The following is a 16,130-nucleotide window of genomic DNA, read 5'->3' on the forward strand; positions in this document are numbered from 1 at the left end:
AAACTCTCTCTCTGTCTCTCTCTGTCTCTCTCTCTGTCTCTGTCTCTCTCTCCCTCTCCCTGTCTCTCTCCCTGTCTCTCTCCCTGTCTCTCTCCCTGTCTCTCTCCCTGTCTCTCTCCCTGTCTCCCTGTCTCTGTCTCCCTCTCTCTCTCTGTCTCTCTCTCCCTCTCTCTCTGTGTGTCTGTTCAGGTTAAATGTTTTATACAGTTACAAAGCCTAACCCAACATCTCTCTCGCCCTCTCTCAGGATTCGTCCTCAGCTGGCGAGGGAGAAGATCGAGGGATGTCACATCTGTACGTTCTGTATGCCCGCCGAGCCCCAGGTGATGCTGGGTAAAGACAAGGCGTTCACGTACGACTACGTGTTTGACATGGACTCCCAGCAGGAGAGCATCTACACACACTGCACTGAGAAACTGATCGAGGGATGCTTCGAGGGGTACAACGCTACCATCTTCGCCTATGGACAGGTCAGATATTTGCATCACACACACACACACACAGAGGCATACATGCAAAAAATATACACACGTGCACAAATGCATGAAAAAACACACACGCACACACACCATATTTGCCTACAGACTCAATGCGGTGCAATGCTGGCCACACCCAAGGAAATGGCTTGGCTCTGCCACACACAGGAATCCACCACGTGCCCTGTGGTCTCTGGTCCCTTGCCGGATGAATTCAAAAACAGTGTTGTTACTGTAAGCAAGCAGAACATGTTATTTAAATGACACAAAGTCATTTATCAAAGTCCTATCAGTGACTCAGTGAGGGATATACTGTAACTCCGCTAAACTCACATTGACTGTGGCAACACCATTTATCAAACCTCACAACTGTCTCAGTGAGTGATACAGCACTGCTGGAAACTGTTAGGCTCCAAGTCTTCAATAGATCTCGTTTCATATGAAGAGAGACTCAAACAGGCCATGAAAACAGTCAACTCAGCAAAGGCAGGCATGTTCTAACAGGACCGACCTCAGGGTTTTTATTGGCTTGATAGATTAGCACATGTGACTGACTTTCTACAGTACATGTTCATATCTATCTATCAGGCTCTCTTTCACCATCTCTCTCTCTCTGCCTGTCTGTCTCTCACTCTCTCACTCTCTCAAACCCCTTCACTTTATCTTCCTCTCTCTCTCGCTCTCTCGCTCGCTCGCACGCTCTCTCTGTCTCTCTCTCTGTCTCTCTCTCTGTCTCTCTCTCTGTCTCTCTCTCTGTCTCTCTCTGTCTCTCGCTCTGTCTCTCGCTCTGTCTCTCGCTCTGTCTCTCGCTCTGTCTCTCGCTCTGTCTCTCGCTCTGTCTCTCGCTCTGTCTCTCGCTCTGTCTCTCGCTCTGTCTCTCGCTCTGTCTCTCGCTCTGTCTCTCGCTCTGTCTCTCGCTCTGTCGCTCGCTCTGTCTCTCGCTCTGTCGCTCGCTCTGTCGCTCGCTCTGTCGCTCGCTCTGTCGCTCGCTCTGTCGCTCGCTCTGTCTCTCGCTCTGTCGCTCGCTCTGTCTCTCGCTCTGTCGCTCGCTCTGTCTCTCGCTCTGTCTCTCGCTCTGTCTCTCGCTCTGTCGCTCGCTCTGTCTCTCGCTCTGTCTCTCGCTCTGTCGCTCGCTCTGTCTCTCGCTCTGTCTCTCGCTCTGTCTCTCGCTCTGTCGCTCGCTCTGTCTCTCGCTCTGTCTCTCGCTCTGTCTCTCGCTCTGTCTCTCGCTCTGTCTCTCGCTCTCTCTCTCTCTCTCGCTGTCGCTCTCTCTGTCTCTCGCTCTGCTCTCGCTCTGTCTCTCGCTCGCTCTCTCTCTGTCTCTCGCTCGCTCTCTCTCTGTCTCTGTCGCTCTCTCGCTCGCTCTCTCTGTCGCTCGCTCGCTCGCTCTCTCTCTGTCGCTCGCTCGCTCGCTCTCTCTCTGTCGCTCGCTCGCTCGCTCTCTCTCTGTCGCTCGCTCGCTCGCTCTCTCTCTGTCGCTCGCTCGCTCGCTCTCTCTCTGTCGCTCGCTCGCTCGCTCTCTCTCTGTCTCTCGCTCGCTCTCTCTCTGTCTCTCGCTCGCTCGCTCTCTCTCTGTCTCTCGCTCGCTCGCTCTCTCTCTGTCGCTCGCTCGCTCGCTCTCTCTCTCTGTCGCTCGCTCGCTCTCTCTCTGTCTCGCTCGCTCTCTCTCTGTCTCTCGCTCGCTCGCTCTCTCTGTCTCTCGCTCGCTCTCTCTCTGTCTCTCGCTCGCTCTCTCTCTGTCTCTCGCTCGCTCTCTCTCTGTCTCTCGCTCGCTCTCTCTCTGTCTCTCGCTCGCTCTCTCTCTGTCTCTCGCTCTGTCTCTCGCTCGCTCTCTCTCTGTCTCTCGCTCTGTCTCTCGCTCGCTCTCTCTCTGTCTCTCGCTCTGTCTCTCGCTCGCTCTCTCTCTGTCTCTCGCTCGCTCTCTCTCTGTCTCTCGCTCGCTCTCTCTCTGTCTCTCGCTCGCTCTCTCTGTCTGTCTCTCGCTCTGTCTCTCTGTCTGTCTCTCGCTCGCTCTCTCTCTGTCTCTCGCTCGCTCTCGCTCTCTGTCTCTCTCTGCTCTCTCTCTGTCTCTCGCTCGCTCTCTCTCTGTCTCTCGCTCGCTCTCTCTCGCTCGCTCGCTCTCTCTCTGTCTCTCGCTCGCTCTCTCTCTGTCTCTCTCTGTCTCGCTCTCTCTCTGTCTCTCGCTCGCTCTCTCTCTGTCTCTCGCTCGCTCTCTCTCTGTCTCGCTCGCTCTCTCTCTGCTCGCTCTCTGTCTCTCTGTCGCTCGCTCGCTCTCTCTCTGCTCGCTCGCTCGCTCTCTGTCGCTCGCTCGCTCTCTCTCTGTCGCTCGCTCGCTCTCTCTCTGTCGCTCGCTCGCTCTCTCTCTGTCGCTCGCTCGCTCTCTCTCTGTCGCTCGCTCGCTCTCTCTCTGTCGCTCGCTCGCTCTCGCTCTGTCTCTCGCTCGCTCTCTCTCTGTCTCTCGCTCTGTCTCTCGCTCGCTCTCTCTCTGTCTCTCGCTCTGTCTCTCGCTCGCTCTCTCTCTGTCTCTCGCTCTGTCTCTCGCTCGCTCTCTCTCTGTCTCTCGCTCTGTCTCTCGCTCGCTCTCTCTCTGTCTCTCGCTCGCTCTCTCGCTCGCTCTCTCTCTGTCTCTCGCTCGCTCTCTCTCTGTCTCTCGCTCGCTCTCTCTCTGTCTCTCGCTCGCTCTCTCTCTGTCTCTCGCCGCTCGCTCTCTCTCTGTCTCTCGCTCGCTCTCTCTCTGTCTCTCGCTCGCTCTCTCTCTGTCTCTCGCTCGCTCTCTCTCTGTCTCTCGCTCGCTCTCTCTCTGTCTCTCGCTCGCTCTCTCTCTGTCTCTCGCTCGCTCTCTCTCTGTCTCTCGCTCGCTCTCTCTCTGTCGCTCGCTCGCTCTCTCTCTGTCTCTCGCTGCTCTCGCTCTGTCTCTCGCTCGCTCTCTCTCTGTCTCTCGCTCGCTCTCTCTGTCTCTCGCTCGCTCTCTCTCTGTCTCTGTCGCTCTCTCTGTCTCTCGCTCGCTCTCTCTCTCTGTCTCTCGCTCTCTCTCTCTGTCTCTCTCTCGCGCTCTCTCTGTCTCTCGCTCTCTCTCTCTGTCGCTCTCTCTCTCTCTGTCGCTCTCTCTCTCTGTCGCTCTCTCTCGCTCTCTCTCTGTCGCTCTCTCTCGCTCTCTCGCTCTCTCTCTCTCGCTCTCTCTCTGCTCTCTCGCTCTCTCTCTCGCTCTCTCTGTCTCTCGCTCTGTCTCTCGCTCTGTCTCTCGCTCTCGCTCTCTCTGTCGCTCTCTCTCGCTCTCTCTCGCTCTGTCGCTCTCTCTGTCTCTCTCTCTCGCTCTCTCTCTCGCTCTGTCGCTCTCTCTGTCTCTCTCTCTCGCTCTCTCTCTCGCTCTCGCTCTGTCTGTCGCTCTCTCTGCTCTCTGTCTCGCTCTCTGTCTCGCTCTCTGTCTCTCTGTCTCTCTCTCTCCGTGTCTCTCTTTTGTACTTTTAGCGTTTCCCTCTGTCACAACTTCTTCCTCTGAACTGAAGCTCTATAATGGAGCTCTGCCAAACTCTCCTTTCACTCCTCTCCTCCTCCTCTTAATCTCTCCGTCCATTCTCCTCTACCCGCTACATTCTTCTCAGCCCTATTGTCTCCCTGTCAGACTTTCATTCAGGGGGCACAGCGGGTCACGCACGCACGGACCCATGTACACATGCACACTCAATCACATGACATCTACACAAATGCACATAAAAATACACACACACACACACATACACACTACTGTCAGAGTATCTTTGTGAATTAGCGTCACATTCCGTTGGTAGTCACCGTGACAACCAAGCCCCCAACCCAAATGTTTGTGCACTGTGCATTAGAAGCAGGCTTCAGTCCTGGAGAATCATTTTGTCAGGGCTTGTTTTTCTTCTTCATTGCCGTTTTGTACTGTTTATTAATTTGAGTAAGAAAAGCTGATCCCCGCTCCTGCTTAATGACTTGCCGCATTCATGGAAATGAAAGAGAGCCCCACGCTCTGGGAGCTCAGATGCAAAAGTGTAATTGCCAACGTTTCGACAGCCAAGCTGTCTTCATCAGGGTATAATCACAAACACTGCGGGATGACTCGTTTATATGGTGTCAAAAGACACAGGTGTCTGTAATCATGGCCAAGAGTGGCCTAATATCATTGGTTAATTATCCAATATTAAAATGTCATACAAAGAACAGCATACAAACAACAAATGGATAGCATACGATCATAGATTAATTTGACTACAAAAGCTCACAAACAATTACAATGGCAAAGTCACAATAATTGCAAGAATGGCTTCAGAGCAAAGTCTACGTTGAGACCGAAGGGAGCAAGGGTCTTTAAGTTAAAGATCCAGGCAGCCTCTCGTTTTAACAATAAATTATCAAGGTCACCCCCTCTCCTGGGGAGGGTGACATGTTCGATGCCAATATAACGCAGAGACGAAATCGAGTGGCCTGCCTCCAAGAAGTGGGCCGCAACTGGGTAAGTCAATTTCTTACACCTAATGGTGCTACGATTCTCTGAGATACGTACTTTTAATTTGCGCTTTGTTTTACCCACATCATTTTTACCACAAGGACAAGTTATAAGATAAATAACTGCCTTAGTGGAGCACGTGATAACACCTTTGATTGGGATCTGTTTCCCTGTTTGTGGGTGTTTGAAGGATCTACATGTATAAGTGCCATCGCATTGAGCACAGCCATTACATTTGTAGTTTCCATCCAGTAGGGGCGCAAATAGACGTTCAGGAATATCGCGAGAATACGACCAAGGGAAGGTCCGAAAACACATTACCGAGACGATCATCGGATTTTATAATGTGCCAACGTTTGTGAACAATTCCCTTAATTTGTTCAGAGCACTTTGAATAGTGGGTAGTTAGAACGCAAGAATGTGTCTTTTTGCAAGACTGACCTTGAAAAAGGTCATGTTTCGTTTTGTTTTGAATTATCTCAATGGCAATATTAATCTGATCATTCTTGTAGCCCCTCTCCTTGAACTTTCCTTGCGTCTCAGCCATATTTCTGTCAATCTGATTCTTTTTTTGCAAATTCTTTTGATTCGACAGAATTGGCTGTAGGGCAAACTATTTTTAAAGGGAAGTGGGTGACAACTATCAGCCCTCAACAAACTGTTACGATCAGTAGGTTTCCTGTAGAGATCAGTGTATAGAACATTGTCTTCACACAAGATCAGAAGATCAAGAAAGCGGATTTGACGTGTATCAGATTGCATAGTGTCACGGATCCCGCCGAAGATGGTTCCTCTTCCTGTTCGGGCGGCGCTCGGCGGTCGTCGTCGCCGGCCTACTAGCTGCCACCGATCCCCTTTTCTGTTTTTGTCTGATTAGTTTCACCTGTTTCTTGTTTGGGTTTTGTTTTGGGCTATTTAAACCCGGTAGGCCCACCTGTTTTTGTGCTCGTTTGTTTTTCTGTTCATGGTGTGATAGAGTTAGATTTTTTCCGGACGGTTTCGTCCTGTTTGTTGGACTTGGTTATTTATGCACCCTTGTGTTTGGCGTAAACGTTACTCTGTTCCTGGAATAAAGACCCACATTTGAACTAACACTGCTCTCTGCGCCTGACTCCTCCACCCCCTGGAATGGGCCAACGCAGTCTGGAACGGCCCAGACTCTGTTCGGGACCACTGCCCGGAGTTCACCCTCCGTTTTCTGGCCGTGTTCGGGTGAGCAACTGTTTCACCTCAGACAGGAGACGAGGAGCGTGCAAGACTTTGCTTTGGATTTCCGGACCTTGGCCTCTGGTGCGGGGTGGAATGATCGGGCCCTGATGGACCACTACCGGTGCAGCCTCCGGGAGGACGTCCGCAGGGAGCTAGCTTGTCAGGACACCACACTCTCCCTCGACGAGCTTATAGACATGTCGATCCGGCAGGACAACCTACTAGCTGCCCGCGGGCGTTCAGAAAGGGTCCTGTCAGTTCCACCTCCCAGCCCTCCTGCTCCAACTCCGGTGGAGTTGGGAGGGGCTGCATCTTGGGGGACCGGAGGTGGAGGCTCCTCCTGCACCTACTGCGGTCGGAGAGGACACACTTCAGACTGGAGTGTGCTGGAGGATGTACTCCTTCACACCTGGGGTGCTGGAGGAGTACATCTGGGAGTCGAGATGGCAGGCGGAACACTTCTCGGCCACCCCAGGTGTGTCTATGACACTGAGGACCGGTCCATCGATCCTACTCCCATCCTTCCAGCTTCTAGGCTGGTGGCTCCGGTGGCTCCGGTGGTATGGGAGGAGGACGCGGACATCGAGTGGGCGTTGCGGTTGGAACCTGCACCTTCATAGTGTCCTACCCGTCTCATGTACGTGCCGCTTGGTCTCCGTGATCAATTGATTCGGTGGGCTCACACACTACTCTCTTCAGGCCATCCGGGGATTCCGAGGACAGTGCGGGGTCTTAGGGGGAAATACTGGTGGCCCACCTTAGCCAAGGACGTGAGGCTCTATGTCTCCTCCTGTTCGGTGTGCGCCCAGAGTAAGGCTCCTTGGCACCTGCCTAGAGGGAAGCTACAGCCCCTCCCTGTTCCACAACGGCCCTGGTCTCATCTGTCGGTGGACTTCCTTACCGATCTTCCCCTGTCTCAGGGGAACGCTACCATTCTGGTCGTTGTGGATCGGTTCTCTAAGTCCTGCCGTCTCCTCCCATTGCCTGGTCTCCCTACGGCCCTACAGACTGCGGAGGCTCCATTTACCCACGTCTTCCGGCACACTGGGGTGCCGGAGGACATCGTATCTGATGGGGGTAACCCTTGTGTTTGGCGCGACCGTTACTCTGTTCCTGGAATAAAGACCCACGTTTGAACTAACCCTGCTCTCTGCGCCTGACTCCTCCACCCACTACTCCAAGAAGCCGTGACACATAGTAAATCTCAAATGAACAGAACAGGAGTTGAGAAAAGCATGGAATGCCTGGAGCTGTTTTGCATCACCCCTCCACAGAACAAAAATATCATCAATATACCGTTTCCAAATAATGATGTCAGGCAAGAAAACATTTTTGAGAGTATTGAAAATAGACTGTTTCTTCATGTAGGTGTGCGTTTCTTTTTCTTCTAGATTGCTGCATTCATGAAACAGCACCTTAGGCCCACTGACTGTCTGAATACGTTTGAAGTCAGATAAGTGAGTAAATAAATGAAACAATATCATTTGTTATTGATCCTATCATGTCCTCCCCCTTCTTCTCCCTCTCCCCCAGACTGGTTCGGGGAAGACCTACACCATGGGCACAGGGTTTGACGTGAACATCTGTGAGGAGGAGCTGGGCATCATTCCCCGGGCAGTCGGGCACCTCTTCAGGGGCATTGAGGAACGACGGCAGGCCGCCACAGAGCAAGGCAAGCCTGTACCCGAGTTCAAGATCAACGCACAGTTCCTGGAGGTATGTGTGACGGAAAGTATGTGCTTTTGGAGCTGAGGTGATTTGGTTAAGACCGTTGGGGTTGGTGAGCGGAAGACCCGTATTCAATCCACACGGGTTACACTTTTGAACCAGAAACACAATCTCTCTCTGTAGTCTCACATTAGCTCTGCAACATGAGGAAGCTAGGAGAGGCAGGTTTCATTGGCCCTGGAAGGCATTATTCCTTACTTCAATATATCCTGTTCCCTTCCCTCAGAGCTGCTAACACGAGAGAGGTATTGGGGGGAAGGGTTCTGGCTAGGGGTCGCAGCATCTGTGTGTAGTAGCCTGGAGCAGAGGGAAGCTCATGGGATGTGTTCAGCTAACTTAACTCTACAGGCAGATTGTCTTATTGCCATAGAGTAGTTACTAGGGAATGACTTGTCTCAATCAACTCTGATATCGCTTGCTAATGCATGTCTCTAACAACTAATAAAGCAGTGGCCTCCCGAGTCAGATACCGGGCCGTGTCGCAGCCGGACGCGACCGCGAGAGACGCACAATTTGCCCAGCATTGTCCGGCCTAGGGGAGGTTTTGTCCGGCCGGGATGTCCTTGTCCCATCACGCTCTAGCGACACCTGTTGCGGGCCCGGGCGCATGCACGCTGACTTCGGTCGCCAGTTGTACGGTGTTTCCTCGAACACATTGGTGTGGCTGGCTTTCGTGTTAAGCGTGCATTGTGTGCATTGTGCCCTTTTGGCGGGTTGTGTTTCGGAGGACGCATGGCTCTCGACCTTCGACTCTTCCGAGTCCGTATGGGAGTTGCAGCAATGGGACAAGACTGTAACTACCAATTGGATATGACAAAAAAAGTTTTTAAAAATGTAATATATATATACAAATTAAAACATAGACTAAAAAAGCAGTATACTTGCCATATCCAAAATGACTTAGCTACTGATGCTTTCCATGCACAGTTATTTGGCTTTGGGGTACTGGCTCATCGGATAGTTTTTTTACTTGAAAAACTATCCCCTATCCCAGCTGTACAATGAGGAGGTGCTGGATCTGTTTGAGTCAACGCGGGACATGGATGGGAAGAGACAGAAGTCCACCATCAAGATTCACGAGGACGCTAACGGAGGCATCTACACTGTGGGAGTCACCACACGCACGGTCGCCTCCGAGGCAGAGGTTAGTCTCAATCGCAGCCTAAAGCAGAATAACACCAATCTGTACCTAAGGTCATTGGTTAAATATATGTTGATTGATGTGAGCCTAAACCTGTTTGTGTATGTGAATTGTCAAACAGAATTTCTCTCTTGAATACAGTGTACTCTAAACCCTCCCTCCCTCCCTCCCTCCCTGTACAGATGATGCAGTGTCTGAAGCTGGGTGCTCTGTCCCGTACCACGGCCAGCACCCAGATGAATGTCCAGAGCTCGCGCTCCCATGCCATCTTCACCATCCACCTGTGCCAAGTCAGAGTCTGCGCTCCGGATGACAGTGTACGTGGCATCGCACCAGTGGGCAGGAGCTCTCTAGAGTCAAGCCTAGGATGGGATACGCTTTTGACAGTCCATTTCACTGGTTGTACTATATTCAGTTAGCTGTTTTCCCTGTCATTCTTTGTGATTATAAAGATTATAAGGCTATTAGGCTGCATAATCATTACCATTTAATTTGGGGGCTGTAACAAACAACCACTCGTTCGTTGCCAATTGTGAAAATACACATTAATAGCATGTAATTTCCTAGTGTTTATGAGATAATCAATAAACGCCCCAGGTGATAAACAAGAGGACTGTGAAATGCAGAGTTGCCCAAGCCTCCCACACAGCTCCCCAGCCAGCGACACAGCTCCCCACACAGCACATCTCCCCACATAGCTCCCAATTCACACACACACACACACCAGCTGGGCGTGATGTCACCCTCCTCTCCCTGCCCGCTGATTACATGAACAATATACAGGCTGTTACAGATACAGACAGGCCTATCCACTGGTGTTGTCATTGAGAGCTATAATGGAAGACGAAAACCACCAGTTGTGTTTCTCCCGTAGGCCTAAATCAATGCTACAGCCGAAATGTCGACACGCATGTCCAGGACATGGAATTACAAACACGATCACTAGGCGTATTTCCCCCCACAGTTTCTAATTTGTTTTATACACCATACCCATCTCCTCCTTCAGGAGTCCAGTGAGACAGACAACCGTCTGGCCAACGGTTCCTCTGAGATCAACTCTGAGTTTGAGACGCTGACGGCTAAGTTTCACTTTGTGGACCTGGCCGGGTCCGAGAGACTAAAGAGGACAGGAGCTACCGGGGATAGAGCCAAGGAAGGCATCTCCATCAACTGTGGACTGGTGAGACTCTCACTGTGGAAATAACGCATGCTGTAGTTGGTATGATGTTGTACACACAGTGCCTGGTTTGGGTCAATTTATTACATGTTGACTGGCTTGAAATGGAATTGACCCTAAACATTCCCGATGCTATAACGGTGCCTGTAAAGGTCATAGATTGCTCAGCACTAGGAGGTTTTAGAGAGTCAGGACAGTGATGATGCCGTGTCCTCTTCTAGGAGGACTGACATGAACTGTGTTAATGATACACCTGTTGTCTAGAGCTCTGAAACTATGGGAAAAGGAGCCTCCTGGTGGTTGAGAAAGATATTGCAGACGTTCTACCAACACTGTCTGCCGCCATCTCTTTGATCGACAACTGAATTTCAACATCACATTAAAGGAAGGAGTTGATGCTTTATTTTTGATGGAATGCAGATGTTTAAGCCTCATTTTTAAGGACCTCGTCTCATCTTCATGTCTCCTTGGTCTGGTTTTTTTCCCCTCTCTCGCTGCAGCTTGCCCTGGGTAACGTGATCAGTGCTCTGGGAGACAGGAGTAAGAGGTCCACCCACGTGCCTTACAGGGACTCGAAACTCACCCGGCTACTGCAGGACTCTCTGGGAGGAAACAGGTCTGTACGTCCTCATGAACCACACAGAGACACAGTATGTAACAGTGTTGGAAGATGTAGATACAATAGAGGTTTATCACTAGAACCTCTCCCTGAAGCTTTAATCTGTGGATGAATGAATTATCTAACGAAGGTCTGCTGACTGGAATATCAATGTTTTAAAACTGACCCGTTAAAAAGCGGAATGTCTTTATGCTAGTGAGTGAATTAATTACCATCTATATGAATTTATTTTTTATTTTTGACTAAATTAGAATCATTCATTCTGTACGGCTTTTCCAAGCAGTTTACAAAGTGATTTACATTGATATCAAAACACTGCCTGTGTAGCTATTCAGTTCCTAATGTAGTCTCATTTTTTCCCGTGCGTCTGCCTACGGTCCGTGTCGGTATTCCGTCCATCTTCTATCTCTCCCCCCAGTCAAACGGTGATGATAGCGTGTATCAGCCCATCTGACCGGGACTTCATGGAGACACTGAGCTGTCTGAACTACGCTAACCGAGCCAGGAACATTAAGAACAAGGTGATGGTGAACCAGGACAAGGCCTCCCAGCAGATATCAGCTCTCAGGACTGACATTGCCAGGCTACAGATGGAACTGATGGAGTACAAGACGGTAAGAGAAGGAAAGAGAAGGAAAGAGATGGAAAGAGGATGGAAGAGGATGGAGAGAGGATGGAGAGAGGATGGAGAGAGAAGGAGAGAGAAGGAGAGAGAAGGAGACCGAGAAGAGAGAGAGAAGGAGAGAGAAGGAGAGACCGAGAGAGAGGGGGAGAGAAGAGAGAGAGAGAGGAGAGAGAAGGAGAGAGACCGAGAGAGAGAGAGAGAGAGACCGAGAGAGGGACCGAGAGAGGGGGGAGACCGAGAGAGAGACCGAGAGAGAGACCGAGAGAGAGACCGAGAGAGGGACCGAGAGAGGGACCGAGAGAGGGGGGGAGAGAGGGACTGAGAGAGGGGGGGAGAGAGAGACTGAGAGAGGGGGGGAGAGAGAGAGACCGAGAGAGGGGGGGAGGAGGGGGAGAGGGACCGAGAGAGGGGGGGAGAGGGACCGAGAGAGAGAGGGGGGAGGGGAGGGACCGAGAGAGAGGGGGGAGGGGGGAGACTGAGAGGGGGGGAGAGAGAGAGAGGGGGGGGAGACTGAGAGAGACCCCGAGGGGAGGGGGGGAGAGAGACAGAGAGGGAGGGGGGAGACCGAGAGAGGGGGGAGAGAGACCGAGAGGGGGGAGGGGAGAGAGACCGAGAGGGGGGGGGAGAGACCGAGAGAGGGGGGGGAGAGAGACCGAGAGGGGGGGGGGGAGAGACCGAGAGAGGGGGGGGAGAGACCGAGAGGGGGGGGAGAGACCGGGGGAGAGAGACTGAGAGGGGGGGAGGAGAGGGAGAGAGAGAGAGAGAGGGGGAGAGAGAGACCGAGAGAGGGGGGAGAGAGACTGAGAGAGGGGGAGAGAGACTGAGAGAGGGGGAGACCGAGAGAGGGGGGAGAGACCGAGAGAGAGACCGAGAGAGAGACCGAGAGAGAGACCGAGAGAGAGGGGGAGAGAGAGAGAGAGACCGAGAGAGGGGGAGAGAGAGAGAGACCGAGAGAGAGGGGGAGAGGGAGACCGAGAGAGTGGGTAGAGAGACCGAGAGAGGGGGGGGAGAGAGAGGGGGGAGAGGGACTGAGAGAGGGGGAGAGGAGACTGAGAGAGGGGGGAGGGAGACTGAGAGAGGGGGGGGGGAGAGACTGAGAGAGGGGGGGGGAGACTGAGAGAGGGGGAGGGGAGAGACCGAGAGGGGGGAGGGGAGAGAGACCGAGAGAGGGGGGGGGGAGAGAGACCGAGAGGGGGAGAGAGACCGAGAGAGGGGGGGGGGAGAGAGACCGAGAGAGGGGGAGGGAGAGAGAGAGAGAGAGAGAGAGGGGGGGGGGGGAGAGAGAGAGGGGGAGAGGGGGGGGAGAGAGACAGAGGGGGAGAGAGAGAGAGAGAGGGGGAGGAGAGAGACAGAGGGGGGGAGAGACAGAGAGGGGGGGGGGAGAGAGAGAGAGAGGGGGAGAGAGAGACCGGAGAGGGGGAGGGAGAGAGAGAGAGAGACCGAGAGAGGGGGGGAGGGGGGAGAGAGAGACCGAGAGGGGGAGGGAGAGAGACCGGGGAGAGAGACTGAGAGGGGGAGAGGGGGAGGGGGGGGAGAGACTGAGGGGGGGAGAGAGAGACTGAGAGGGGGGGGGAGAGAGGGGGGGGAGAGACCGAGAGGGGGGGGAGAGACCGAGAGGGGGGGAGAGAGAGAGGGGGGGGGGAGAGGGGGGGGGAGGGAGAGACCGAGAGGGGGGGAGAGAGACCGAGAGGGGGAGAGGGGGAGAGAGAGACCGAGAGGGGGGGAGAGACCGAGAGGGGGGGGAGACCGAGGGGGAGGGGGAGGGGGAGAGACCGAGAGGGGGGAGAGAGAGACCGAGAGGGGGGGGAGAGAGAGACTGAGAGGGGAGGGAGAGACCGAGAGAGGGGGGGGAGAGACCGAGAGAGGGGGAGAGAGAGACCGAGAGGGGGGAGAGAGAGACCGAGAGGGAGGGGGGGAGAGAGACCGAGAGGGGGAGGAGAGAGAGAGAGAGAGAGACTGGGGGGGGGGAGAGAGAGACCGAGAGGGGGGGGGAGAGAGAGACTGAGAGAGGGGGGGGGGGGAGAGAGAGACCGAGAGAGGGGGGGAGAGAGACCGAGAGAGGGGGGGGGGAGAGAGACCGAGAGGGGGGGAGAGAGAGAGAGAGAGGGGGGGGGGGAGAGAGACAGGGGGGGAGAGAGACAGGGGGGGGAGAGAGACAGGGAGGGGGGGAGAGAGACAGAGGGGGGGAGAGACCGAGAGAGAGGGGGGAGAGAGACCGAGAGAGGGGGAGGGAGAGAGAGACCGAGAGAGGGGGGGAGAGAGAGACCGAGAGAGGGGGGGGAGAGAGAGGGGGGTAGAGAGACCGAGAGGGAGGGGGGGAGACCGAGAGGGACCGAGAGGGGGGGGGGAGAGGGACCGAGAGAGAGACAGGGGGGAGAGGACCGAGAGGGGGGGAGAGGGACCGAGGGGGGGGGGAGACTGAGAGAGGGGGGGGGGGGGGAGACAGAGAGGGGGGGAGACTGAGAGGGGGGGGGGAGAGAGAGACGGAGAGAGGGGGAGAGAGACCGAGAGAGGGGGAGAGGAGAGAGACCGGAGAGAGGGGGGGGGAGAGAGACCGAGAGAGGGAGGGGGGAGAGAGACCGAGAGAGGGGGGGGAGAGAGACCGAGAGGGGGGGGAGAGAGACCGAGAGGGGGGGAGGGGAGAGAGACCGAGAGGGGGGGGGAGAGAGAGAGAGGGGGGGGGAGAGAGACGAGGGGGGGGGAGAGAGACAGAGGGGGGGAGAGAGACAGAGAGGGGGGAGAGAGTGGGGGGAGAGAGGGGGGAGAGAGAGAGAGACGGGAGAGGGGAGAGAGAGAGAGAGACCGAGAGAGAGACCGGAGAGAGTGGGTAGAGAGACCGAGAGAGGGGGAGGGGGGAGAGGGACGGGAGAGAGGGGGGGAGAGAGACGGGAGAGAGGGGGGAGAGAACGGGAGAGAGGGGGAGAGAGAGACTGAGAGAGGGGGAGGGGGGAGAGAGACCGAGAGAGGGGGGAGAGAGAGACCGAGAGAGGGGGAGAGAGAGACCGAGAGAGGGGGGGAGAGAGAGACCGAGAGAGGGGGAGAGAGAGACTGAGAGAGGGGGGGGGAGAGAGACTGAGAGAGGGGGGAGAGAGAGACTGAGAGAGGGGGAGGAGAGACTGAGAGAGGGGGAGAGAGAGACTGAGAGATGGGGGGGAGAGAGACCGAGAGAGGGGGAGAGAGAGACCGAGAGAGGGGGAGGGGGAGAGAGAGACCGAGAGAGGGGGGAGGGGAGAGAGAGAGAGACCGAGAGAGGGGGAGAGAGAGGGGAGAGAGAGACCGAGAGGGGGAGGGGGGGGAGAGAGAGAGAGACCGAGAGGGGGAGGGGGGGAGAGAGAGACCGAGAGGGGGGGGGGAGAGAGAGACCGAGAGGGGGGGAGAGAGACCGAGAGAGGGGGAGAGAGAGACCGAGAGAGGGGGGGGGAGAGGGGGGGAGAGACCGAGAGGGGGGGAGAGAGAGACCGAGAGGGGGGGGGGGGGGGGAGGACAGGAGGGGGGGGGGGAGAGACAGAGAGGGGGGGGGGAGAGAGAGAGACCGAGAGAGGGGGAGAGAGAGACCGAAAGTGGGGGGGGAGAGAGAGGGGGGAGAGAGAGACTGAGAGGGGGAGGGGGAGGGAGAGACTGAGAGAGGGGGGAGGGAGAGACTGAGAGAGGGGGGAGGGAGAGACCGAGAGAGGGGGAGGGAGAGACCGAGAGGGGGGAGAGAGAGAGGCCGAGAGGGGGAGGGGAGAGAGAGAGACCGAGAGGGGGGGAGAGAGACAGAGAGAGAGGGGAGAGAGAGACCGGAGGGGGGGGAAGAGACCGAGAGAGGGGGGAGAGAGACCGAGAGAGACCGAGAGAGGGGGGAGAGAGACCGAAAGGGGGGGGAGAGAGAGAGAGGGGGGGGGGAGAGAGACCGAGAGGGGGGAGGGGAGAGAGAGAGAGACCGAGAGAGGGGGGAGAGAGACCGAGAGGGGGGGGGAGAGACCGAGAGGGGGGGGAGACCGAGAGGGGGGGGGAGACCGAGGGGGGGAGGGACCGAGGGGGGGGAGACAGAGAGGGGGGAGAGACCGAGAGAGACAGAGAGAGGGGGGAGAGAGACCGAGAGGGGGGGAGAGAGACCGAGAGGGGGAGAGGGAGACCGAGAGGGGGGAGGGGGAGAGACAGAGGGGGGAGAGACCGAGAGAGACAGAGAGAGGGGGGAGAGAGAGACCGAGAGAGGGGGGAAGAGACCGAGAGAGGGGGGAGAGAGACCGAGAGAGAGACCGAGAGAGGGGGAGAGAGAGACCGAAAGTGGGGGGGAGAGAGAGGGGGGGAGAGAGAGACCGAGAGGGGAGAGAGACCGAGAGAGAGAGAGAGAGACCGGGGAGGGGGAGAGAGACCGGGGGAGAGAGAGAGACCGGGGGAGAGAGAGAGACCGGGGGAGAGAGAGACCGGGAGAGAGAGAGACCGAGAGAGAGGAATATTTTTGTTTGTTTGTTGCTATTTTAGATATCATTACAAAGGCCCTGTTTTCCAAGTCATATGGTAAATTGTACCATTATACGGATCCATATAACTTCAAACGTAGTAGCGGCTGCACATGTCCATTGAGGCTGTATTTCTCGTAGCCTGGAATCCAACTAAACAATCGTGAAACGGAGGGATATTCAGTGTGGATTTCAGTCTATATTTCTCTATGATCTACACTCATCTCTCTGGTTCCCTC

At 55.2% G+C, this 16,130-nt stretch overlaps 1 protein-coding gene across 6 annotated transcripts in view; it reads left to right on the top strand.

Moving 5' to 3' along the window:
* Positions 1-16,130, top strand: part of LOC123994720 (kinesin-like protein KIF21A) — a 51,473-nt gene that overhangs the window by 18,160 nt on the left and 17,183 nt on the right. For all 6 annotated transcript variants that reach the window (XM_046297642.1, XM_046297644.1, XM_046297643.1 and 3 more), the window contains exons 2-8: positions 248-470; positions 7,690-7,872; positions 8,879-9,028; positions 9,208-9,342; positions 10,032-10,205; positions 10,703-10,818; positions 11,240-11,435. In XM_046297642.1, the coding sequence (XP_046153598.1) occupies positions 248-470; positions 7,690-7,872; positions 8,879-9,028; positions 9,208-9,342; positions 10,032-10,205; positions 10,703-10,818; positions 11,240-11,435 (1,177 nt within the window). The remainder of the gene's footprint in view (positions 1-247; positions 471-7,689; positions 7,873-8,878; positions 9,029-9,207; positions 9,343-10,031; positions 10,206-10,702; positions 10,819-11,239; positions 11,436-16,130) is intronic.

Source organism: Oncorhynchus gorbuscha, linkage group LG14, assembly GCF_021184085.1.
Source record: "Oncorhynchus gorbuscha isolate QuinsamMale2020 ecotype Even-year linkage group LG14, OgorEven_v1.0, whole genome shotgun sequence".
NCBI classification, from domain to species: Eukaryota; Metazoa; Chordata; class Actinopteri; order Salmoniformes; family Salmonidae; genus Oncorhynchus; species Oncorhynchus gorbuscha.